This window comes from Physeter macrocephalus, chromosome 14 (genome assembly GCF_002837175.3).
Source record: "Physeter macrocephalus isolate SW-GA chromosome 14, ASM283717v5, whole genome shotgun sequence".
NCBI classification, from domain to species: domain Eukaryota; kingdom Metazoa; phylum Chordata; class Mammalia; order Artiodactyla; family Physeteridae; genus Physeter; species Physeter macrocephalus.
Genome location: NC_041227.1, coordinates 123383275 through 123410158, shown reverse-complemented (window position 1 = coordinate 123410158; position 26884 = coordinate 123383275). Strand labels below are relative to the sequence as shown.

General features: G+C 46.4%; 1 protein-coding gene across 4 annotated transcripts in view; it reads right to left on the bottom strand.

Annotated features, from left to right (window-relative positions):
- RPTOR (regulatory associated protein of MTOR complex 1) overlaps positions 1–26884 on the bottom strand; it is a 262877-nt gene that overhangs the window by 179695 nt on the left and 56298 nt on the right. For all 4 annotated transcript variants that reach the window (XM_055090448.1, XM_055090449.1, XM_028499286.1 and 1 more), the window contains exon 3: positions 5213–5371. In XM_055090448.1, the coding sequence (XP_054946423.1) occupies positions 5213–5371 (159 nt within the window). The remainder of the gene's footprint in view (positions 1–5212; positions 5372–26884) is intronic.

Below are 26884 nucleotides of genomic sequence, written 5' to 3'. Positions count from 1 at the left end.
GAAAAGTATAAAAGTATTCATTCTATTGTTCTTTCAATCCTTCTGGAGGAGGGAAAGTTAAATGTTGATTCTTTGAAAAGATTAATGAAATATACAGAAACCTCTGGTAAGAGTGATCAACAAGAAAAGAGAAAGAAGGTATCCAGTATCAATATCAAAAATGAATGAAGAAACATCACTAACCCAGACTGTGATAAATTAATAAGGAAATATGAGTCACGTTTTGTCAACAAATTCGAAAATTTAGCTGAAATGGACAAATTCCTACAAAAGTAAGTTAGCAAAGCTGGCTCAAGAAGAAAGAGAACATCTGGATAGCCCTTTAGCAATGAAGGAAACTAAATAGGTAGTCAAAGATTTCTCCACATACAAAATACCAGCCCAACAGCTTGATTTGTAAGCTTCACACAATATTCAGACAACATGTACTTCAAACCTCACAAAAACAATCCCTGTGTATCTAAGTGGAGCACTCCCTCAACTTATTTTCTGAGGCCACAGTTACACTGATTATCCAAAGACAACAAGAGAAAGAAAAATTCCAAGCCAATCTCACTCATGAACATAGATGTAAAAATACGAAACACAATACCAACAACAGAATTAACCCCTGTATGAAACACATAATTGATAAAGGCACACTAGGTTATCCCACAAAGGAAAGATATATTTAATATTAGAAAATCATATACCTTTCAATGCATTTCCAGTTTAAAGGAGAAAAATCATACCATCATCTAACACACACACACATAATGGCTTGGGGTAAAGCAACATCTAATCATTATTTGAAAAAATAAACTAGGAATAGAAGGGCACTTTTTTAATCCGATAAGGGGTTTTCTTATTTTTTATTCTTTTTACAAATATCTATAGCAAACATCATACACTGACGCACAGGAGGCAGTCCCTTCAAAATGAGGGTGAGATAAGCACATGCAGTCACCACTCCACGCTCTGGGAGGCGTTGGAGGCACAGTAAGATATGAAAAGTAAACACAACAAGACGGGAAGGAAAGAAATAAAACTGCCATGATTTGCACACCACGTGGTAGTCTGTTAAGAAAGTTTTACAATATGTACAAATCGTTAGAATCAATGAGAGAATAGCAAAATTAGTAGACATAAAATAAATGTACAAAAATCAACTGCCTTGTCATATACCCTGATAAAAACTCGCAAAATATATTTTTTAGAGCAAACATTTTTAACAACATCAAAAAATATAAAGTATCGGGCTTCCCTGGTGGTGCAGTGGTTAAGAATCCTCCTGCCAATGCAGGGGACACGGGTTTGAGCCCTGGTCTGGGAAGATCCCACATGCCGCGGAGCAACTAAGCCCATGGGCCACAACTACTGAGCCTGCGCTCTACAGCCCACGTGCCACAACTACTGAAGCCCGCAAGCCTAGAGCCTGTGCTCCGCATCAAGAGAAGCCACCGCAGTGAGAAGCCCGCGCACTGCAACGAAGAGTAGCCCCCCGCTCACCGCAACTAGAGAAAGCCTGCGCACGGCAACAAAGACCCAACGCAGCCCCCCCAAAAAAAATATATATTTAAACCTTTATGAAATTATAAAATACTATTGATAAACGCTTAAAAAGAGCATAGTTTGGAAACTCAACAATATAAAGGTGTTGAGTCTCCCCCCATTAATCCACTGATTGGCAAGTTGATTTAATATTTTCATGTTAGATCAAAGGACCAAAAAGAACAAAGGAGGGAAACTTGCCTTCCCAAACGTCAAGAATCATTGAAAACCTATACTCATTAAAATAGTTTATGCGGGCTTCCCTGGTAGTGCAGTGATTAAGAATCCACCTGCCATCGCAGGGGACACAGGTTTGAGCCCTGGTCTACTACTGACACGGCTGGTGGTTCATGACATCATATTTCTTTTAATTCTACTTCTTTTATAACTAGAGTTTTGAATCTATATAATAATAAAAATGATTAAAATCAAGTTGGTATCTAGGTACATACATCTACTGAGCCTGCGTGCCTGGAGCCCGTGCTCCACAACAAGAGAAGCCACTGCTCTCTGCAACTAGAGAAAGCCCTCGTGCAGCAACGAAGACACAACACAGCCAAAAATTTAAAAAAAAATAAATTTATTAAGAAAAAAAAAGTTTACGGGCACAGAGGGAGACCCATGGAACAGAAAAGAGAGCTCAGAAACATACACACTCACTAAGGAAACTTGACAAGTCCAAAGCTGGCATTAAAAGGTAATGGTGGGCTTCCCTGGTGGCGCAGCAGTTGAGAGTCCGCCTGCTGATGCAGGGGACACGGGTTCGTGCCCCGGTCCGGGAAGATACCACGTGCCGCGGAGCGGCTAGGCCTGTGAGCCATGACCGCTAAGCCTGCACGTCCGAAGCCTGTGCTCCACAACGGAAGAGGCCACAACAGTGAGAGGCCCGCGTACCGCAAAAAAAAAAAAAAAAAAAAAAGGTAATGGTATCCATTTAAAAAAAAAAAAAAGAAAAAAGAATTTGAACCCCTACCTAACAGTATGTGCAAAAATCAGTTCCAGGTAGATTAAAGACCCAAATTAATAGACAAAAATACACTTTTGAAAGAACACATAGTGGAATACTTCTGTAACCTTGGCATAAGGAAAGTCTTCTTAAAGAAGATACAAAATGCCCACATCCTAAGGAAAGACTGAAGAGTGACCACTTCAAAATAAAGAACTCCTGTCAGGGGCTTCCCTGGTGGCGCAGTGGTTGCGCGTCCGCCTGCCGATGCAGGGGAACCGGGTTCGTGCCCCGGTCTGGGAGGATCCCACATGCCACGGAGCGGCTGGGCCCATGAGCCATGGCCGCTGAGCCTGCGCGTCCGGAGCCTGTGCTCCGCAACGGGAGAGGCCGCAGCAGAGGGAGGCCTGCACACCACAAAAAAAAAAAAAAAAAAAAAAAAGAACTCCTGTCTACTAAGGGACAACACAAGAGAACGGAAGCAAACAGACAAACCAAAAAATCAAGCCATAAACTCAGGGACACTTGCAATTAACAAAAATGGTAAAGTGTTACTGTCCAGAATATAAAGAATTCCTTCAATAAGAAATAAGAAAAAGACACAACCGAAGTGAAAAACAGGAAACAGCACTGCAAGAGGGGGAGCCTATGTGGCTGACCCAGAAACCAGAGGGCACCGGCCTCACAGTTATTGGGGTGACTGGACTGCACCACCACGCGGTGCTCCATCCCCCCACACCCCCCCAGTGTTGGGAGGACATGGGTAATGGAAACACGCAGGCAGTTTAGAACTGGACAAAGACGGGACCGACCCAATATCTGTGTACACAGGAGGCACTGGAGGGCCACCAACGGGGCTGAGGGAGGAAGCACAGCCACAGCAGTTGGGGGATGACCCTCAGCACAAAACTGAGCAGGACCGACCCCAATTCCGTCAACTAGAAAACACCCAACCCCCGTGTGTCTGGAGAGCCCCCAAAGATGAGGAAGCTATAAAAAGCATGGTACCGATCAACTCAGCACTCAGGGGCCAGTCACCCGAGGGGGTGGGGTAGGGGTGAGAGTGAGGAGGGTATGCAGGGACCCTGTAGGCTCATTTTCTGAACCGGCTGGTGGACAGCTGGTGGTTCATGACATCATATTTCTTTTAATTCTACTTCTTTTATAACTACAGTTTTGAATCTATATAATAATAAAAATGATTAAAATCAAGTTGGTATCTAGGTACATACAAGGCAGAGAGGGCACTATCCTGAGGGAGGAGCTGGGTCTAGGCTTCTTCTCCACTAAATCTCCTCCAGTTCCCCGACTGTCCCGTCTGCCTACCTGTTGGCCACCTGTGGAAGAGTGGACGTCCCCTGAGAGTTCACTATGTGAGTGGTGTGTTGGGTACTTTAATCCTTCACTGAAGGAGCTTCCACAATAAGGAACAGAGGTCTAGGAAGTCTTCTCATTTGTCCATGTCCTGGGGCTAACAAGTGGTGAGGCTGAAGTCAGAACTCAGGTGTGGTGAGCTCCTGTCCTGGTTCATGTGCTCCAGTGTGTAAGGAGCTGCCAGGTGGGCTGAACGCTCACACCTACAGGCACCACCTCTCAGAGGATGTGATAAGAGCCTGAAGCACAGGACCCAGGATGGTGGGAAGGGGTGTCGTTTACCCCTCGCTTTCATCTACAGTCTTAAAAAAAAAAAAAAAAAAAATTTATTTATTTATTTGGCTGAGCAGGGTCTTAGTTGTGGCATGTGGGATCTTCGTTGCTACGTGTGGGATCTTTCAGTTGTGGCATGCGGGCTCTTAGTCACGGCATGCGGGACCTAGTTCCCTGACCAGGGATTGAACCTGGGCCCCCTGAACTGGGAGCATGGAGTCCCAACCACTGGACCACCAGGGAAGTCCCTTTTTAAAAAAAAAAAAATTTTTTTTAAATTTATTTATTTGGCTGTGACAGGTCTTAGCTGCAGCACAAGGGATCTTCATTGCTGCATGCGGGATCTTTAGTTGCGGCATGCGAACTCTTAGTTGCGGCATGCGAACTCTTAGTTGCGGCACGTGGGATAGTTCCCTGACCAGGGATTGAACCCGGGCCCCCTGCATTGGGAGCATGGAGTCTTAGCCACTGGACCACCAGGGAAGTCCCTCATCTACAGTCTTTTGATTAAGCGACTGTAGGAGGCTGGCTACACTGACCTTGGAGAGAGCAGAGCTGAAGCCCCGTCTGCAGACTTGCTTCGTATTAGTTCTTTGGAATACTTATACCATTTTATCTTCTAGGAACATGACTGATTCTCAAAGGAAGATCCCCAGACCTCATGCCTTCCCTAGACAGCCATTTCATTAACATGTTTCGCAAAAGAAACAACTCCCTGTGCCTGATTATTTTTCAACTTTTTATCACTGAAATAGAAATGATCCCCAGGACTTCCCTGGCAGTCCAGTGGTTAAGACTCCACGCTTCTACTGCAGGGGGCACGGGTTCGATCCCTGGTCAGGGAACTAAGATCCCACATGCACGGCCAAATAAATAAATAAATAAAGAATCCCCAAACTTCTACCAGATAACTGGCCCAAGTCCCTATTCAATCTTCCTGCATTTGGGTTTGTGGAAACGGATTAGCCATCAACGGTTCCATAGAAGCTACAGGGGAATAGGACCTGTGGCCAACCACCAAAACTTACAGATTTTCTTGAAAAAAGAGAAACGAATTCAGTTCACAGGAACCTTTTATGGCACGCCCACCTTGTTGAAGACCCAAATCTCGCCGTTCACAGTGGGCCTGGGCACCCCATGCCCATTGTAGTGGAAGAGGACCCGCTCCTCCTTGGCATTTCGACGTAAAGACGTGCAAAGCTTCTTCACTTCATCCACAGTTGGATCGAGGCTCTGCTTGTACCGTGCCTGTTGCAGGAGAAAAAATTAAGAAACTTATCATGGATTCATGGGAATACCTAGAATTAAAACTCCATCCTGGGGCTTCCCTGGTGGCGCAGTGGTTAGGAATCCGCCTGCCAATGCAGGGGACGCAGGTTGGAGCCCTGGTCCGGGAAGATCCCACATGCTGTGGAGCAACTAAGCCCATGTGCCACAACTGCTGAGCCTGCGCTCTAGAGCCTGTGAGCCACAACTACTGAGCCCACGTGCCACAACTACTGAAGCCCATGTGCCTAGAGCCCGTGCTCCACACCAAGAGAAGCCACCGCAATGAGAAGCCCGCGCACCGCAACGAAGAGTAGCCCTGCTCACCGCAACTAGAGAAAGCCTGCGCCCAGCAATGAAGACCCAACGCAGCCAAAAATAAATAAGTAAATAAATAAATTTTTTTTTAAAAAAAAACAACTCCATCCTTTACTCCAAGTCTGCATTTAATGGACCCTGCACAAGTGACCTCAAATTTCTCCATCTATAAACTGGGATGATGACTACTTCACAGGGTGGTTGTAAACACTCATTTACTCAACAAATATTTATTGAGAACTACTGTGAAGATCCCATGAGGTTAATAAGTAATGCCTGTCACATGGTAACACTAGTAAAAGGTAGCATCCCTGTGATATCAAAAGTATTTCTTAGAAGCATTGAATCTGTTTGGAAAAACTGTCTGGAACATGGAAGAGAATTTGCTTAAACACAGGAAGCTATAATATATACGGTAGCAAGGGAGAATAGTTTCCAAAAGACAACAAAGTAAGGAAGCAAACTGCCCCTCTCTTGCTTAGTCATATTCGCCCTGCTTACCCCCTCCCACTACTCCTGCCTGGACCCTTGCTGATGAACATAAAGGATTCACTCAATTAGCAGGATCTAAAGTAAACACACAGAAATCAACAGCCTTTATATATATATACAATCGATGGTTAAAATCATAAGGAACCCCCACTTCTAAAGCAACAAAGAAGATTGAACTTAACAAGAAATATACAAAACCCTGACAAGGAAATTTTGTAAAACTCTCCTAGAAAACAGAAGGAGGCTTGAACAAATGGGAGATGCTCCCTGCCTGGGTAGGATGCACCCACATTCTTAAGACATAAGTTCTCCCCAGGTTAAGAGTCCACACGTTCCCAATAAATATAACAAACAGCTATTTCGCGGAGCTTGACAAGCTGCTACTGAAGTTCGCATGGAAAATAAATATGCCAGAACAGCCAGGAAAACACTGAAAGGAGAGCTATGAGGGGTCCTGCCCCCCGACACTCCAACCTCCTCTGGGCCTCTCTAAGTAAAAGGTGAGGGTCGGGGCCCAGAGAGACCAGCAGGCCAGGGAGCTACTACAGAGTCCAGAATTAGGTCCAAACACGTTTCCTGGCTTTTTGGAGAACAGTGTTCACACAGTCATAATGTTATGAACACTGATTTTATTTCATTAGACTGTGCAAACTTCAAGATAACCTGAGTGTGGTGGGAACGCTGAGGCTGGGTAAGGGGTACACGTGGTCATCAGAAGAGTCTCTCCACTTTATATTCATTTCCTTTTGTTTGGTTTCAAAGAACTTTCAGTGGTAAATTCCCAATAAAAAAGAACTGAAAGTGTAAATCTATACTAGATGGTCGTGTGGAAGTGATGTGTATAAAACCACTAAAGCCACACCAGGAAGTCAATAAAAACACCCCAAGTTGATAAATCAATAAAAAGCAGCATACACATATTGTTCTAAAATATGGGCATATCTACCCAAAAAACACAGCTAAAAGGGTTTACTTCTAGGTAGGGATTATGTTCTGACTTTCAAAAAATAATGTGTATGTTTGTTACTTTGATAAAGGTCTAAAACTTTATTTAAAATGTTAAATTTAAAACAAAACAAAAAACAACCCAGTGCCATGATATCACTTGAAGAAAACAGTGGTGAGAACAAGGAACATGAACGGCGAGGAAACTGTGTTTGAGGCATCATGGCTCCCGCTGTGGGCCTGCCACCTGGCACAGGGCTCAGCACACAGTGATGGGTGCTGCTCAGGAAGCATCCACTGACGTTGTTTCAAAAGAAGAGCAGGGAGGTGGAGGGAGCAGAGATGGAAAGCAGACACAGAGGCCTGAGGACGACCTGCGGCCTACGTTTAAGAGAGGCGTCCTGATCTTTCAGAGGAAAATGAAGAGCTACACAGGAGGAAACTACAGGAAAATGTGGCTTACCTCGCAGAGCATTAGTTCCTCCATGTTTGAGATATGACATTTGGTTTCATCTAATTAAATATGTGCTAATAATGCAATTTCTGACAGTAGAAAATCCTGGTGAAATGCATCGTGTGTTCTGAGAGCGTTGGGGGCACAAACGCAGAAGCTTCAGGATGATGAAACTCAGAACAAAGTTCTTCCAGACTCCCCCAATTTTTTTCAACTGTAAGCAAACTAATACAAGGATAGCAACCCTATTCCACTGCAGGACAATTTTAGGACCCTGCCCTGAGGTGGCAGGTTAAGGTCCAGCAAAGTGGTCTCTCCCTGTGTTTCTTCCATAAGGTCCAGAATGCTATTTGTAAAATAAAACCGCGTCACAAAGGAGACTAGAGAAAGCCAACACATAATGCGATGTTTTCAAGTTCATTCTCATCGAGGCAATGTGCATTAACCTGACACCGATAGAGGGGCTGTGCATTACCCACGCTACCAGAGCAGGGCTGGCCCCAGGAGAGACGGGGTCTGTGTGGAAGTGGGGGCTGAGGACATGGGGCACTCAGGGGCATGGAGCCTGTGCCTGGCCTGGGGAGGCAGCCATGTCACCTGCTCCCTCCGGCCAGGTGGGCATCTCAGCCTGTGCTGGCTCACCTAAACCATGTGTACTGGGAGCACCAGTTCAACATCTAGCTCTTGTGCAGAAGTCCTTCTTGGTCCCCTTTGGCAGGAATAATCTTTTCTGTCTCTAAACTAACTTATACTCTTTGTCATATGTTCCTGTGAAGCTGTCTGAGCTCCATGGATACTGTAAACCCCACGAGGGCAGACACGGATTATAGTTTCATGTGTGCCTTTCAGTACCCGGCTCTGTTTTTATATTCTTCCCATGGCCTCACAACATGCTCAGTTATTAGCAAACAGTTGCTGAGTGACTATCAAACTTTTACTGACACTGATTACAATAATCTGTAATGAAAAAACCCAAATGATGAATCCTATCTGACACTGAAGTGACACAAGTGAATTTCAGCACAAAATTAGAAAGTGTATATGTAAAAACTGTTGTGTCTAGGAGGTGGGTACTTAGATGTTCAATAATTCTTCTACTTTGCTATATGGAATTCTGCATATTAAACAGTTAAGAAAAGGATAGAGGAGGGAATTTCCTGGCAGTCCAGTGGTTAGGACTCCGAGCTTCCACTGCCAGGGGCCAGGTTTGATCCCTGGTCGGGGAATTAAGATCCCGTGACCACCCCCACCAAAAAAAAAAAAAAAAAAAAAAAAGGATGCAGGAAAACATTCCTGACTCATCACCAATAAACTACTTATTTGTGCTCTGGGTGAGACAGAAACAGGGCACTGAGTCTTAATGCTCTACACAACTAAATTTTGGTTAATCCCATAAAACTAGATGAGAGTAGTTGATAAATGAAAATCTAGTTCTGGGGGCAAAGAAGGAAACCTTTTACTAAGATGTCATGACTTTGGACACGTGTTCCAGAACCACATCCACATCAGCACAATGACAAAAGTCAGAGACTCCCCAGCCCAAAAACATCTGCCGGAGCATAGCACCCAGGTAAACTACTGTTTCAGCCCAAACCCCTCAGCCACTGTGACATGATCTGCATAAATCCAGAATTCAGATTTTTCTGTGAATCAGAGCTGCTGGAATGGCCACACTGGGCAGCAAATCACATCCCACCTTGGTAGACACGTTGACCTGGGCCTTTATGTAAATTAAAATAAATACCTATGCTTTTTTGATACATGTGTTTTTTAAAAGACATCCTGGCTGGGTAGGTAGAAATAACTAGAAGAATTCAGAAGACCGTTTTATCACCAGGAGCTTCAATGACAAGGCCCAAGGGCTGAAGGGAAGTGTGAGTGTGAGCATTACCTAGTCTCACCGGGCTGCGCTGGAGTGGAGGGAGATGCTAGGAAATATCGGACGTGTATTTTCCCTACTCCCAGGAAGGCTTCCAGGTGGCTCATAGAGGGAGCAGCAGAACAGCAAAGAGGGGAAGGCTGAATTGCGAAATAATTTTAATGCGTGCCAAAAGGAGTTCTCAATTTGTTACTTATTTTCCCTGTGAGCACAAAAGAAATGAAAGCATTTTTATTTACTACCAAGAGCAGTAACAGGGAATCATACTGGAAAGGAACTCAGTTCAAATGAGGTTAATGGCTTTCAAGCTGTCTCCCCTCCCAGGGGGCCCTGGGGGGCCAGCTCTGAGCATGTGGGGCTGGCTTAAGGGTTAGGACAACAGTGCATGAGACAGAAACTGCTCCCCTCCCAACCCAAAGCATTTCCACAAGGGTGTGAGAAAACCAACTTAAATCAAACTGTTCCATTAGAAGAAATGAGGGAAGGGGCCTCCTTCCCACGCATTCAGAGGGCACCCCAGGAGAGCCGTGCGGGGATGTGCCCTTTCTTCCCCACCACAGTGATGACCAGGAGCAGTGAGGGTGGTGGGGAACTTCTAGAGAGTGCAGGGTCTGTGCCTGGTGAGGTAAGGGCAGCAGGCAATGGTGAGGGGAACCACCCCTCTCGCACCCACCTCTCCTGCCATGCGGTTACGAAAGCACTGACTGATCTTCAATAACTTTCAAATCACGGCCGGTTTTATCAGACAACGTGAAGAAAACAGCAAATAAATCTTCAGTGCATATGAGTTTATTCCCCTGCCCATACTTACTTCCAGAAATTTCCCGCCAGCAGTAAGTGTAACAGTGATCACTGTTGGTAAGCAGCACAGCCCGCTTTGCGTACCTCCTTCGTCACCACTCACAACAACTCTACCGAGTAAGAGTGGCCGCGGCGTGGGAGCCCGATGCCCCTGCAGCTGCCTTCACGAGCTGGTCCCGCAGGAGCCTCCTGCAGCCTCCCGTGCAGGGTGGAGAGTGGACTGCCTTGGGTCCATGGTCCAGCTCGGCCGAGGCCAAGGGGCACCAGAGTCAAACACAGGCACCCTCCCACCCCTCCTCTGGGAGGCCTGCGCCCACCATGCCGCCTGGAGCTGGCGGAGGCCCCCTCCTTTCACACGAAAGCCACGTCACCCAAAGGACCCATTTTCAGAGTCAGAGGACCTCTCAAGTCACAAGTTGCAGGGACATGGGAGAAAAGACCATGCAGAACTGCCAGAGAGCAGGGCGGTGAGGAGGGAGATGACCAAAGGCCACAAGCTGAACCCTAGGGATTGGGGAGCCCCTCATTTCGTGACCTGCCCCACGGAGTGGAGTTCTTGCTCCTGGGGCTAAGGAAACCTGGCATACAGTTGTGAAGAAGTCACTCAAAGACAAAGCGCCCCAAAATATGAACAAGCCGCACCGCACAGCATCTCCCAGGCTGGCAGGGCTCACTGGGTGCCCATGCGCTGCAAGGCGTTTCTCCGGTGAGGCGACGGTACTTCCTGCTCTGTCTGGGCCCCACGTTTCACTGCTGCCGCCCGCCTTCCCTCAGGCCCGCCCCTCTGCACTGCTATCCTGCTAAGATTTGTGAAGTCTCGGCTCCGCTGAAAGACCATTCACTGTCCCCTGAGGTTAGTCCTAAACAGGAGTATTGCTCTTCCAAACCACACACAAGGTCAAGGGGCTGACGTTACTCGGAGATGTCAATAAAGTTAGGGATTCGTTATTTCTGACCTTGGCTCCATCAAGGTCTTCTCCTGTGGGGTGCAAAAAATGATTTAGCCTCATTTTCTTACCGATCGCACAGAAAGGACACATTAATGGACCAGCGTGAAAGGCACTACAGATATTAATAATAAGCCTCTTGGGGTTTTATGGGAATTAATTTTTTTAAGGGCTTTGAAATGAGAAGCACTAAATTAAATGTCACCACACCATGTTAAGGTTTTGTTTCAAAACTAGAATGCCCGGGATAATGGCTTTGTGGCTGGAGGGACTGCCGTGGCACAGGAAGTATCTCACCATTTGGGAGACCTGTGACAAGTGTAGCTGGGTGTACTGAATGACAACGCAAGTCTCTAAAATACTGCCTCTTGCGTTGGGCATTGCTACTATGAGTCCAAATCTCAAGATGTAATAAAATACAAGCATGGAAGTTTCGGGGGATGCGAGAGAGGAAGAAAACGGAAGAATGAACAACAGGAGGAAGGGGCAAAGGAAGACTGGCCCTGGGCTTAATGAAAGGGAATGGGGCTCCAGGTTTCATTTCCTTCCAGGATGGTCTCCTGCTGACTCTATATGCTAATAAGGCCTAAGCAGTCCTGTTGCAGACTCTGCCTTCCCTGTGGATGTGGCCCCTCCTCGTGCACATTCCAGAGGCTAGAAGGTGTGGGGCAGGAGGGGCTCTGCTGCATGTGGCCCAGTTGGCAGTGGTGGCCCTTCTCGGCCTGGTGAAGCCACACAGACGCTGCTGTGTGCTGCAGGAGGGTAATGGCAGCGCCTCGGGGAGGAGCTGGGGTCTCTGCTTGGTGGGTCTTCTCATGACAGAATCCCATAACGAGGAAACCTGTGCTGCAGCAGCGGCACTGCCTGTGCTTCTTTGGGGTTTCTAGTAAAGATTACTGCACATTACTCGACTAGGAGTGTGAGTATGAATAACGCTATTTCCATCCTTCTACGGCAATGAGCAACACCTCAAGTTCAGATCCAAGAAACAGAAATGCCTGAGAGATTTTCTCAGAACTGTCCAGGAGGAATAAACATAATGTTAGACTTTGGGCCAATTCTGCCTTTGGTCTGGGGTCTTGCAAACATTTCACCCCATCCTTCTCCTTCCCAAGTAGGAAGCCAGGGCTTCCAGGGAACTGCTGGGTAGGAGGAGGAAGGTCAGGTCTGCTCAAAGGACACCTGTCTTAGGTGGTGGTCCCATGTAAGAAAGCTCCAGGCCCCTGACAGTTCAGGAGCTTTACGCCCCCATCCCTCACAAAACACTTATTGTTGCTATAGCCCTTCACATCCCCACTATCACTACCTAGGCCAAGCTGCTGCCATCACCACCACCAACACCATCGTTGTCATCACACCATCACCACTACCGTCATCACCACTACCGTCATCATTTTCATCACCACCAAGACCGATACCATCACTACCATCACCATCATCACCTCGCCCCCTCCCTTCCTCTCATCTTCCCTCTGTCCTCCCCTCTCCCCCTCTTTCTCCTCCTCCTTCTCCACCCCTCTCTCCTCCTCTCCCCTCCCCTTTGTCGGCCCCTCTCCTCCTCCCTCAGACTGCTCTGACTGCTGTCTCTCACCTCTTGCCTGGTCCATCCTCCTCCATCAATCCTCAGATGTGGCCATGACTCAGCTTCCCTTCTTTTCTCACACTACATGCGCCTCCTGGATGGCACCTCTGAACAAATCCACGGCCGAATTCCTCGTCATGCTCCACACATGCCCACCCTCTGGGCTCCCTACCATAATCACTGGCATCAGCCTATACTGAATCACCCAGACCACACTCCCCAGGCCTGTCCTTTGTGCTGCTCTCCTTCTCACCTCCCCTTCATCGAGAACTTGTTCAGTGGACCTAACATGTGGCTGTACCACCTCTGCCTTCATCAGGGGTCAAACACGCCCCAACTATCCCCAGGCCTCCAGACCATCATCTCCAAGTCTCTCCATTCGGTCACAGACTTCCCTCTCAAACACATAGCAATCAGGCCACCTGCCCTCTAAAAATGAGTCCTCAATGGGGGTGTCTGCTGCTCCTAAGACAGCATCACCATGCCTGAGCACAGCACGGCCACCTTGGCTGCTCCACCCTCACAGCCCTCCGCTCAGCCACCATGTCATTTCCAGGGGTCCTGAGCAAGCTGTGCCCTTTCACACAGACCTCAGAGCTACTCTGTTGTTAGGAAGGACACAGGGCAAAGTGTTGTGTAGCACAAACACGCTGTCCAGTCCATTTGCAAGTTCTATTTTCTGTTTAAATGTTTTCACTAGGGACTTCCCTGGTGGCACAGTGGTTAAGAATCCACCTGCCAACGCAGAGGACACGGGTTCGGAGGCCTGGGCTGGGAAGATCCCATGTGCCGCCGAGCAACTAAGCCCGTGCACCACAACTACTGAGCCTATGCTCTAGAGCCTGCAAGCCACAACTACTGAGCCCGCATGCCACAACTACTGAAGCCCACGTGCCTAGAGCCTGTGCTCCTCAACAAGAGAAGCCACCACAATGAGAAGCCCGCGCACCGCAACGAAGAGTAGCCCCCACTCGCCACAACTAGAGAAAGCCCGCGCGCAGCAACGAAGACCCAACGCAGCCAATAAATTAATTAATTAATTTTAAAAAAATGTTTTTACTATTTCATAGTAAGATGCTATCTTATATAATTTTTTCCCAGTGTTAGCATTATAAGACTGTTCCCCTTCCCCAAATCTCTTAATTAAAAAACAAACAAAAAACAACTACTGCTTATCTTATAAGTTGAAATGGAACACTTGAGTCCTTGAAGTATAAACAGGAGGCAGGAGCCTCCTATAAACAGGTGTCCAGTCTATAAACCTGCGCAAGAATCTACTCGGCCCAAAAGGAACTCACAGACACTGCGCTGGCTCTCAGTGTCACACCTATAGAAACAGTTGCAGTTTTCATCTAAAATATAACCAGATCCTTCCCAAACTCATCACCGAAATTTGGATCTTGAACAAATCAAAACCATCTCACCAAAAAAGAAGGGAGCCCAGAGCCCTTCTGCAGAGCGGAAGCAGGGCCCACACCCCACCCCGGCTGCCCGGCCTGCAGGCCTCGCCTTGGCTTTCGTGCTCTGCATTTGCACCCGTGCAGCCTGAGTCTGGTCACTCAGCACAGGTAGAACCAAGTTTACTTGTTTTTCAGAAATAAAGGGGGTGACCCTTAGAAGAAGTCTAGAAACAGAATTCTCTGATCACTTTCCAATTGGTTCCAACCTTTTCATATTATTCTGGAATTTTAGGGCACATACAGAGATAGAATGCATAAGCCATAATACTGACGTCTTAGGAGGACCGTGGCTCTCAGAGTGGCCGACAGATAAGGGCCATTGCACCTGCCTGGGTCATCACTACAGTAAGAGGCTCACGACATGCGGTCTGCAGAGAGATCCGATCTGACTTAGATTCAAGTTTGCTTCAACAATCCAGGGCCCCCCTTTGACCATTAAGTAGTAATTTATTTTCTGTCTTCTAAGAATCCCTCCTGTTGACTCACAGTCTTCAAGGCTCCAGCACAGACTGTTCTAGCAATCTGCTCCACCCACTTCATAGTGCTAGCTGAGCACAGCAGACACAAACATTTTCAGGTATCCCACTGCCCACACCCCCGCCAAGATGTGCCAAGGGCAGTGGTGTCTCAAAGGAGGCTTTGACTGGGTTAAGAAGTGACTGAACCACCTCACTGCGGCCCACCCTAAAAGCAAGTTCCAGTCCATTTCCAGGGCCGACAGTAATGCCGCTGGCCGTCAATGCTGTATCACACCTCCAAGGAGAGACAGGCTGCAAGCAAACCAAGTTTCAGTAAAGCCCCCCCAGGAAGTTCAGGAGTCCTCCTGGCGACCTCCCCTCTACTCCCTCTGTATCCATGACAGCTCTGTGGTGGCTTCATTCCCCTTGGGTGCAGTCTCCGTTGTGCCTCTGTCCCTCCCCCCTCGACGCTGGAGGTGAGCCACACAGGAGTCAGATGTGCCCACTGATGAGTCCCTCCCCTCTACAAGAACTGGGGTCCCCAAGATAGAGGGCTTGGGTTCAGCCCCAGAACAGTGATTTACCAGCCATTCAACCTGGTAAAGCTCACGAACCAAACCCAACCTCCATTTCCTCCTTTGTAAAACAACTAAAATACTACTGCCCCTGACTACTCCGCAGGCTGTGGGGACCACGTGAGAAAGTACGTGTCATTAAACTGAAGGGAGGACGAGGATGGAGACTGGCACCCACACTGCACTTCTGATGTGCCAGCCACCTGACTTTCACAACCACCGTGCAAAGTAGGTGTCGTCATTGTCCCTGTCTTTCAGATAGGGAGTGGAGGCACAGAGAGGTGCAGTAACTACCAGAAGGTCACACAGCTGGTGTGTGGCAGGGCCCATTTCGAAGCCAGGCAGCCCGAGGACATCCATGGAGACCCAGCGACTAATGGTGAGCTTTCTTGTGTTGTTGCAAACTGGGGACAAGCAGGGAGTAGAAAGACAGAAGGACCATCTCTGACCATCCTCACGTGCTGGCATACCTTCTTGCTTCAATATGACCTCTGGGCTCTGACACCACTGCTAGTACTTCTCTTGCAATCCCTCAGAACTGCAGTGGCTAGCTGCTGTTTTGCTTAACAGGCCACGAAAGGGGCAGCTCCACGCCAAGAGGGGGCTCTGTATGCATCAGGCAGCCAACTCACCCGCCTGGGCTCAGGGCTGGGGGAGCAGAGACTGGGCTTCAGCATCACTTGCCCAGTCAGGCTGCAGCCCTGAGCTGGCAAAAGACCACATTCTTGCCACTGCCCTAGAGGTACATCTAGTCTCAGGAACAGGAACAAAGAAACTAATAAAAAACTAATAAAAAAGGATGGGCAGGGAGTCACCCCTTACTCTCTCCAGCAGAGCACACCCTGTACCACCAGAGAGGCTGCTGGGGAGGAAGAAATATTTCTCTACCCTTCTAGGTCCTTCTGGCTGGTCTCAGAATTAAATTGACATGAGACATTAACAGGAGAAACTCAAACAAAAGTTTAATAGCACATATACATGGGGGAGACCCAGGAAAACTGGGTAACTCACCAAAATAGCTGAAGCTCTCAGCTTAAAGCCCTCACCTCACTTTACCATCTTCAGCTAAAGATAAGAGAGGAAGTTGGTGTAGTGGTCAGAACTTCGAAGGGGAGGAAGGCAATTCACTTGGAGATGAAAAAGTAAATGTTCGGTAAACAAATGTTTGCTGGGCCCCGCGGAGACCATGGACACAGAGAGGAATTTTAACAGACAGACTTTGATGGGTTCCTGGTTCACACTATAGCTACCTATGGGGGTGGCTCCCTTCCTCTCACAGGTCCTCTATCTCCATTCTTTAAGTTCAGGGGAAGGTCTAAGTTTCTTCCTGCGTCTTTTGGGCATCGGTTGTTTTCAGTTTAAAATAAACCGCCTGCCAAAGAGACATTTGGGGGTGGCAAATTTTGTTCCCACATAAGGCTGAATGTTTCCGGGCATCAAGACCGACCAGACAGACCTGAGGGCAAGCCAGCTGGAAGGCATCTGGAACAGTGTTCTCACAGACAAAGAGAATGGTTGTTCCTCCTTCTTTCTCCCTTTGAACACAATTACGTGGATGTGATGTTTGGAGCTGCAACAGCCATCTTGTGATCATGAGAGCAGAGTCAAGAAAACAGAGAATCCTCCAGAATCCTGACAATACTAAACCATATACATAACCAGTCCTGGAACCATTTACCTTCAGACTTCACAATAAACTTTTATTTGTTGAACCAGAGAAAAAGTACGTATAAAGGCTGAGAGGATGAACTCTGGGGACAGAGAGAAGCCCAGCTCATACTAGCTTTGTGATCTTGGCAGATTATTTAACTTCTCCATGTCTCCACTTCTTCATCTGTAAAATGGAAGGACGGGGGGTGGGGGAAAGAGGGAGCTCACAGTTTTTGTGAAGATTAAATGAGTTAATACATAAAAGTTCTTAGAATAGTGCCTGGCACATACCACCTACTATGTGAATGGTTACTAATATTACTTGTAAACAGAAGCATCCAAACTAATCAACTTCCTCCTCCCAGCCCGACACAGGGTCCTCACCCCTGAGTCCTCCTTTTATGCTCTGCCCCCTAAACCCCTCATTCCTAAAGTATTCTGACTACTTTTCTGCAGATGTCTCTGAAACACGGGCAACCAGTCCTGACTCCCTTCCTGTCATTCCCAGCGCCCCCATTCCTGCCCGCTGTGGCACACTCCACGTGAGCTGTCTCCTCCAAATTGGTTCCTCCTCCTGACTCCCTATTCCTTTGCATTTCTCCCAACACTGAACACACTGACTCACACATACTGCACAGCCACTTAATATGAAACATACGTAAGTGAACGAATATATGTCAATAAAATCCTACAATTTTCCATAAAATTAAAACTTTCAAATATGTAATGGTTACAACCAATAGACTAATGAAGAATGAAAACATAGTAAATCTGACCTAGACTCCCTGTCTGTTCAATTTAACCAGTATTCACCGAGCCCAAAGCTTGAAGCTCTGGGCACTGGGCTGCAGAGTAATGAAACAAACGCCATAGAATGGGAAGCCTCAGGAAGTGATGTGAAGTCAGCCACAGCCTGTGAGATGGAGGCCACCAGGCACTCACAGGGCAACAGCTGCAACGGATGCTGGGGGCACCGAAGACGGTGCAAACACACCATTTCTGAGGTTCAGAATTTACTGCTAACCTCACTTTGTTTCACATTTTTAAACTTAAACATTACACTGTGAAGCTATCACTTCATTCCAATGAAGGAATACTCCAGAACAGGAAGCAGTCAGAAATAATCAACATAAACCATGCAGACTCTTTTCGTTTCCCTTTTTCTAAACCAATGACAATTCTGTGGCTTGCTGTGGCACTCGTTTTACACAATTCTTCTTCACAGGTGCAAAAAAGAACAACATCCAATTTGAGACACATAGATGAGCATCCACCAAGTGGAGTAAGTGCTGGCACAGAGGGCCAGGGCCGGGGGTGTCTGGCCTGTGGTTGCCCCTCGCCTGTGGTGGCCCCTCACCTGCAGAAACAGAGCTGCCCCCATGGAAACACGCCACGAGCTGCCCACGGGGATGCATTTTAGTTATGGAAGACCTGGATAAACAGGCTGCACTCCCTGTTACTGACTTGAAAAAACAAGAGCTGGCCTTCAGCTCTAACTAGAACTGATAGATTCAATAAGCTACATGATTTTCATCCTCACAGCCTCCACTTTAAAGGCTCCCATTAAAATAAAATCACACGCAAGATTTAAAATAAGTTACTTTTAAGGGTCCAAAGCAGCATGGCTCAGAATCCCCTGGCTAGGCTGGGGAGCTCACCACCTATCCTCGTATACATCTAATTCCTTCTATTCAGCCAAGTGCCTGAGACATGTGGCCTCATTAACAGAGAATCATTCTTTCCAACCTTCCCAGGAGGAAGACGGTCCAGGAGACTGACTCACTACAAAGAAATCTGAATTATGCAAATGGTTCAGGAAGGAAGACCTAGGAGTAGAGTCCCTTTTCTCTTCATTTCGTGAAGCATAAACATGGCCACAATTACAAGAGGGGAGAGCCACATGGGATGAGGAGGAATGAGTCTGTTACCTAAACTGCAAACTGGGAACTGCTCCCAGACAACTGTGTCTGCTCCCAGGGCTGCTGTGGAGAGGATGTGAGTTTGTGCTGTGAGAGCTGCACCTGGGGTCGGGACACAAGCTCTCAGTGACACTACTAAGCCATGGACCCCCCCTCCCCCGCCCACCCACACACCCAGTTCTTCATCTCAGAGACACAGAATCTCAGAAATAAGCAGCGCTGGATGGCTCGGGTGGCCGGACAAGAGCTGGGAGGTTTGACTCCTTCTATGAAAGTGTCCTGCCGACATCCACTGTCTCTGGGCACAGGACGACCCCGCCCTCCTCAAAGGCCACCATCACACTGACAACTGGAACATCCTTCCACATGAGGACAATGTGCTCCTCATGGGGGATCTCTGCTCTGCTCTCCAGGATGACTCTGATTTATCTTATCCTCACTGCTAGAAGGGATTCAGCAGTCAGAGGCAGCTGGGAATTTATGGGGTATAGCGGCTATCACTGATGAAGTTAAAAATTATGGAAATAAAAAATATTCTATGAGAAAAACGGACAAAAGATTTGAACAGACAATTCACAGCTGAAGACAAGGAAATGGCCCATAAATATTCAAAAATGTTCAACTTCACTTATAATAAAAATGAGAGAACATTGCTCACCTAGCAGACTGCACACATTGGCATACATTATTAAAAAGCACCACAGAGTACTCTGCAGATCAGGTGATTTTACATATTGCTGGTGGGAATGTAAAATGGTACATGATCCTTAGGCAGAGGGATCTGACAATAACCCCAAAAACCTTATATATGGATTATTTTTGACCCAGTGATACTATTACTACGAATTTACCTTAAAGATACACCCTTAACTATACAAAACACATCTGAACGAGGTTACTCAACGCAGTATTGTTTGTAATTGCAAAATATTACAATTATAATGGCATCTGCAGGAGACTGAAAAAAACAATGGTACATTCACACAGTAGAGTGAGACAGAGTTCTAAAACACAATGAGAAAGCTTCCTAGAAACTGATATGGGGTGATTTCCAGGATACACTGGGAAGTAGAAAAAAGCCAGGAAAGGAGTATATGTAGTATAACACCTTTTGTATAAAAAAGAACAGGAAAGAAGAAGATAAACATGTATCTCCTTATTTTAAAAAAGAAACCTAAGAAATATAAACCTGAAACTAATGAAATTCATCACCTACAGCAGGGAGATAGGAATGGCTGTAGGGAGATGGAAATGGCTGTGGGGAGATGACGCTACTCTGAGTATATAACTTCTTATATCGTTTTGACTTGTGGGATTATGTTAATATTTCTTGAGTGTGTTGTAGGACCAACCCACTGAGTAAATACATCGAGAATAATGGGAGCCAAGAACAGTGAGCACACCAGAGCCTGCATTCTGGTTTCCAAAATCACTCTCCAGTAAAAAGAACCGGGCTCCTCGGAGACATGGCTAACTCCACGGCTCAAGAGGGGAGGGACAATATGAGCCTGGTACATCCTGTTGTGTCAGAAAGCAAGTAAGTGGCCAACACCATCTTAATCAATGATCAAACCTAGCATCACCAATAATGGGACAAAAGGACAGCAAGTGCCCCTGTCGAGCCTGAGACGGTGACAGCATCATGTCTGCTGTACTCCTGCCACAAATGCTCACCCTGACTCTAATCATAAGAAAATGAGAGGAAAATGCAAATCGAGGATTAGAGGAGCACTGGCCTGCACTTGTCAAGAACACCCCGGAGGTGGGGTGGGGGGAGTGAGGCGAAGGAAGGGTGAGCATGAGGCAGGGGGTGGAGCTCAGATGGGGGTGGGGATTTAGGACATTCCTAGAACAATTGGCAAAATTTGATTATGAAACAAATTAGATCATAGTATTGAATCAATGTTGCATTTCCTAATTTTGAGAAATGTACTGTGGTTACGAAGGAGAAAGTTCTTATTGTTAGAAACTGCACACTAACGTATTTATGGGTAAGGGGATATGATGCTTGCAAATGACTCTCAAATGGTTCAGGAAGTATATATATATTTTTTTTCATAGATTCAGGGCATGAATGATAAACAAGACAGATCGGGCTTCCCCGGTGGCGCAGTGGTTGAGAGTCCGCCTGCCGATGCAGGGGACGCGGGTTTGTGCCCCGGTCCGGGAAGATCCCACATGCCGTGGAGCGGCTGGGCCCGTGAGCCATGGCCGCTGAGCCTGCGCATCCGGAGCCTGTGCTCCGCAACGGGAGAGGCCACAACAGTGAGAGGCCCATGTACCACACACACACAAAAAACAACAACAACAACAACAGATCAATGTGATAATTCAAAGTGCTGTTTATTTCTTAACAGTGCTCCAAAAGAGGGGCGCTCCATGGGGAGACGACTATTTTGTCAGTGCCCTATCCCAGCCCCTAGAAGTGCCAGGAACACAGCAGGTGTGCAATAAATTTTTGTTTTATAAATGAATAATGAATATATATGAAAAATAAATGAACAAACAAAGCAAATACCCATTTCCTTCCAGAGAAAACATGTTTCCTACCAGGGTGTCCAGGCCCCCGCCGCAGCAGGTGAGGGTGGGAGCTGCACGTGCACTGGGGCTGGGATGTGCACAGACTGACTGAGGGGAGAAGAGCTCTCCATCAGCGCCCCGGACAAAAAGTGATGACGGCCTAAAGGCAGTGAGAGGCTGTGGGGACTAAACGGAGAGGAGAGAGATTTAGGAGATGGAATCCACAGGACTTGATAATGGACTAAATGTGGACTAAATGACAGAAGCCAAGCGTGTCCCCAAGTTTCCAGGCCTGGGCAGCTGAGAGGACAGTAACTGTGCAGAGAGGAAATATAAGAGGAGGGGCAGATGCAGATTAAACAAGGTACACTTATTCTGGACATTTACCAACATCTCACATGAGGCCTAATTCAGAAGCACATGTCACATCCCTCTAGATCACTGCTCCTTGCCTGTGCTAACGACATGTGTGGCAAAGTTCACTGGCCCGCCAGAGGTGTACTTGTCCAGAAGGACCCTCCGTGGCCTTACCATCCTCCATAATTACAGGCAGGAAGGTGACACACCCAGGGGACCAGCTGACAATGCTGAACGAGGGGCATTCATTCTAGTCCACGCTAAGAACACAGAGGTATCCAATTTTGTTTTCTTCCATAAGTCACAGAGTGGTAATAAAACCGAGCTTTCATCAACTGTAGTCATATTAATTGTGCCTGTACGTGAAAAACAAGATTTCTTCATATCCCACTTGTGTCAGTGTCCTGTGGCTGCTCTAAAAAATCACCACAAAGTTGGTGGCTTAAAACAACAGAAATTTATTCTCTCACAGCTGTGGAGGCAAGAAACCCCAAATCATCATGTCGACAGAATCGCGCTCCCTCAAAGGCTCTGGGGACGAGTCCTCCCCTTGCCTCTTTCAGTTCCCGGTGGTGGTTGGCGCGCCCAGGCATGCTGAACGTGTGGCCACATCACACCCATCTCTGCCTCCATTTTCACCTGACCTGACCTCATCCTCTGTGTCTGCCTCAAAGCTCCCCAGCCCATCTCTTATCAGGATACATGTGACTTGCATTTAGGGATACCCGGCGATCCAGGATAAGCTCTTCCTCTCAAGATCCTTGACTTAATCACATCTTTAGTCACATAAAGTTATATTGATTATTTTGCCGGATAAGGTAATATTCACAGGTTCTGAGGATTAGGATGTGGTATAAGTCTTTTGGGGGACAACAATTCAGCCTACCACATATTTTAAACGAGTAATGGAATTATGTCACATATAATACAGGAAGATCCCATATCACTGACCAATATTTTAATAAACTGACATGGTAATAGACAAATTCATTCTTCCTCATTGTTCATATAACAGGAAAGAAGATCATAACTACAATAAAATTTTTCTTTATTCTCTAACTACTCAACCAAATATTTCATGAAAATGAGTAAAATAAAATTTAACCTCATAAAGGTATAACAAACTTCCATGGTATTGGTATTTATAACTAAAAATGTTAACACATACACATAAAATTGGTTTTCAACACTGGATATTATCAGCCTTCCCTTCTATATGTGCCAGCCACACTCTGACAGCCTGTTTTTAATTGGATGTTGTTGAAATAGACTTAACTACGGTGTTGGATTAACTGTCACCTGTCTGGGGATCACACTGCAGTGTAAAACAACCACATAAAACACGTACACTCCAGCCAGCAGCATGAAAAACTGAGCAAAATCTGCACTGAGCAACTTGAAACCTTCAGGCCTAGATAAAAACACTGACACTGGGACTCCCCTGGTGGCGCAGTGGTTAAGAATCTGCCTGCCAATGCAGGAGACACGGGTTTGATCCCTGGGCCAGTAAGATACCATGTGCCGCAGAGCAACTAAGCCTGTGCACCACAACTACTGAGCCTGCGCTCTAGAGTCCGCAAGCCACAACTACTGAAGCCCGTGCACCTAGAGCCCCTGCTCCACAACAGAAACAAGCCACCACGATGAGAAGCACACACACCGCAAGGAAGAGTAGCCCCCACTCGCCACAACTAGAGAAAGCCCGCATGCAGCAACCAAGACCCAACACAGCCATAAGTAAATAAATAAATAAATTTATTTAAAAAACAAAAAAACGGACATTTCCGCAAGCACAGTTATTCTGCTTTTTATTTAGTTTGAGACAACTCTTAAAGGTGTTCTTTACCTAAGAAAATATCGATCTGAATCAAAAAATAAAAGGAGTTACTCCACTGCTAGCGTTTAGAGACCATGTTTTACTGACACTTAACCGACCTTCCACAGAGCTTGTGACACTGCTATAAAAACCTTGCTCTCTGAGAGCCGCAATCAGTGGGCCAGGCCACCTACTCCAACACACCCACACTCGTATCAACGCGTGGCTATTGGCATTGGAAACAAGCTGTTCTCTCCGTTACCTCGTCCTGTTTTGCAGTATCTGAGCGGGAAATTATGGCGGAAAACAAATGTCAGCTAGACACAAGAAACACATACTTCTAAAGCCATTTGTTGAGTTTAGAGGGGTTCTATCTCACTATACATAGTAATAGCTGTGCTGGGCAAGGCAGAGGATTCACCCATCAAATACTTAGGAGGCCACAACCTTAGGATCTGCACAGAAGCCAACTCGGGAGGACGGGTATCGGGGGTACTGTTAGGATACCGACCTACAGGAGAGGGGGTGTCATGTGAACCCCGCTGGGTCACAGTACTGCCATGCTTGGTCTTCCCTATCATTCACCAAAGGGAGCTCCACCTGGAATGACCATGGGATTTCACGGGAATCACACTTGTTTCTCACTGAGAAAAGGGGACCCCGACTGCCATGGGGGGCAGGAAATCACGACTGAGCCTTGGGAAAGAATGGGCATTTTGAGGAGAGGAAGGAAGAAGACTGAGAAGTAGAGGCTGAAAGACAACGTCAGGAACTCAACACAGAAGCTCCTACCCCAGAGAACATCTTGATTTCTCCAGTACGAGAGCTCCAGGGAAGAAAGAAGGCCTACTTTTGAGACAAGCACTGCAGCAGAAACATTTCATGGAAAGTCTGAAACACAGAGTTGACGTCTGGGCAAAGAAAGACTCGCCTGGAAGTGGAGAGCTGGGCACGCACATCTGTAAGTCCTTCAGTGGACGAAGCCGCACTACAAGGTGAAGAACAGGAGACACAAAACGACCACGACGCTCCCAGGGTCCTGAGTCTAACCGAGAACACTTGGAGGTGTTTAACTCTATGACAGGGACCATCTTACCTCCTTCCCTCTCTCTGGAGCTCTGGGAAAACAATGTAGACAGACTGGCACCAGCTTTCTTCCTTACCAACTGTTAACCCCTCAATATGCTGGAAAAGGGGGTTAGTAAAGAAGGGAGAAAAAGTCAGGTCAGGTAACTGATGAGATCTGGGTAAACTTGATGCAGAGCTGAGTGATTCCAAATGTGATGAGCTTCAAAATAGAAATACTAATTCTGAAGACACTTCAACTCCTTATAAACCATTTATGATTCCCTTTTTCAAACTCTGCCTTTTTCAAAACAGGATTTAAGTAAGTAAGTAAGATATTTTCACCATAGCAAAGATTAATCATTTGCAGCTCAAAATTTAGGCTAAGAGACACAAATGAAAGAAATCCTTAAGTTTAAATGCATTCAAGTAGGTCTATAAAGGCATTCTACTATTCCTGAGCCATAATCTGAGGAAAACGTAAACAAAAACTTACAGCAACATCATTAATTACCACCCCCCAGAAATATTAACTCAGGTAAGAGTAAAGAAAAGAAAGTCATATGTTGAGTGGGCCTTTCCTTAGTGACGTGTGGCTCGTGGTGGTGGACCTCAGGGTCAGCTGTGACTCTTCACACGGGAAATATGTCCCTACAGTTTCTTTCCCATCATTAATTCTCAAGACATCAAACTTTCATCCAGAGGAAAGAAAGGAGAAGAGGAATAATCACTGGGGGACGCTATGAATAATCAGGAAAAGAAGAGGCCATTTCTCCTGAAGTGAGAGAGAGAAATGCGTGGGAGATGACAGTTACTGCTGGAAAAGCAATAAAAAGAAATTGCCCCACCAGATGGAGCAGTAAAAACCACTGCCTGGGAAGCGAGGAAGCAGAGGGCTGCAGTGACACAGGCAAGTAGAAAATATCTGCGGAAGGCTCCAGTCCATACGGATGAGGAGTCACTGAACAGATGACACGCTCGATCCACGGTGACTCAATCCACAGTTCTGGAACCCCATCCCATGGTTCACTCCACCCTCTTTGTGCATTTTTTTTTATGTGTACATATTTTGAATTAGAAAACATGAATGAGTGACTGTCTACTACGTGTCAGGCATCGTACAAAGCACAACTATAAGCAGACATAATTCCTGCTCTCTCGTTTTTTCTTTGTCTTTTGAAATAAGTTAGACATTCAGGAACACTGAAAAACTACCACAGAATTCCCATCTAGCCTTCTCCCAGCATCCCCTAAGGCTAGCATCTTACATAACGACAGTGCAATTACTGAAAGCAGAAAATTTGCCCTGGCACAATACTATTAGCATATCTATAGACCTTACTTGAACTTCACCAACCGGTGAAGGGTGAAGTCACCGTGGTTGCTTCCTGTTTGGGAGTCAACACAGGACCCACATAACACATGGCCCTCAGATCTCCTTTGTCTCCTCTGTGACAGGTCCCCAGTCTCTGGCCATCATGAACTTCACAGTTTTGAAAAACACCAGGCAGTTATTTTGTAGCCTCTTCCTCAGTTTGGGGTTCTCTGATGTGTGTCCCCTTGGTGCTTAATCAGGTGGGCCAAAATGTCTCGTTATCAGTGATGAGAACTCTGAACATTTGATTAAGTAAAGCCAAATTTCTATACTGAAAAGTTGTTATTTTCCCCTTTGTAATTAATAAGTATCTTCTGGGGAGAGACTTCAAGACCTTTCAACTGTATCTCAACATTCCTTCCAAGACTAATTCTGGCATCTGTCAGTGATTCCTGCCTCTAACAAACAAGGCTGCCCTGAATGACCTTGTGCACACGCGTTTTTGTATTTTGGAGGCGAATCTTCAGGGTCAATCCCTAGAAGTGGAATCTAGGCCGCAAGGTGAATACATGTGTAATTGTATTCAGAGTTGCCAAACTCCCCTCCAGAGTGAGGTGCCAGTTTGCACTCCCACCAGCAATGAGGAGGGGGCCTGTCTCCCCACTGCCTTGCCAACAGAATGTGTTGTCATCCTTTTTAATTTTCACCAGTTTGATAAGTGAAGAATGACATCTCAGTGTAATTTCACTTTGCATTTCTCCAAGTATGAGCTTCAGTGCTTTTTCGTATTTTAAGGCCAATTTTCATACCTTTTATATGTGTGTGGATTATCCGTTTATATCGTCTTCCTGCTCTCTATCACATTTTTGATTCCTTAATGTTTAGCAATTGCTTGTACATTACGGACACTAGCCCTGTGCCTGTGGTTTATGTGCCATTTCT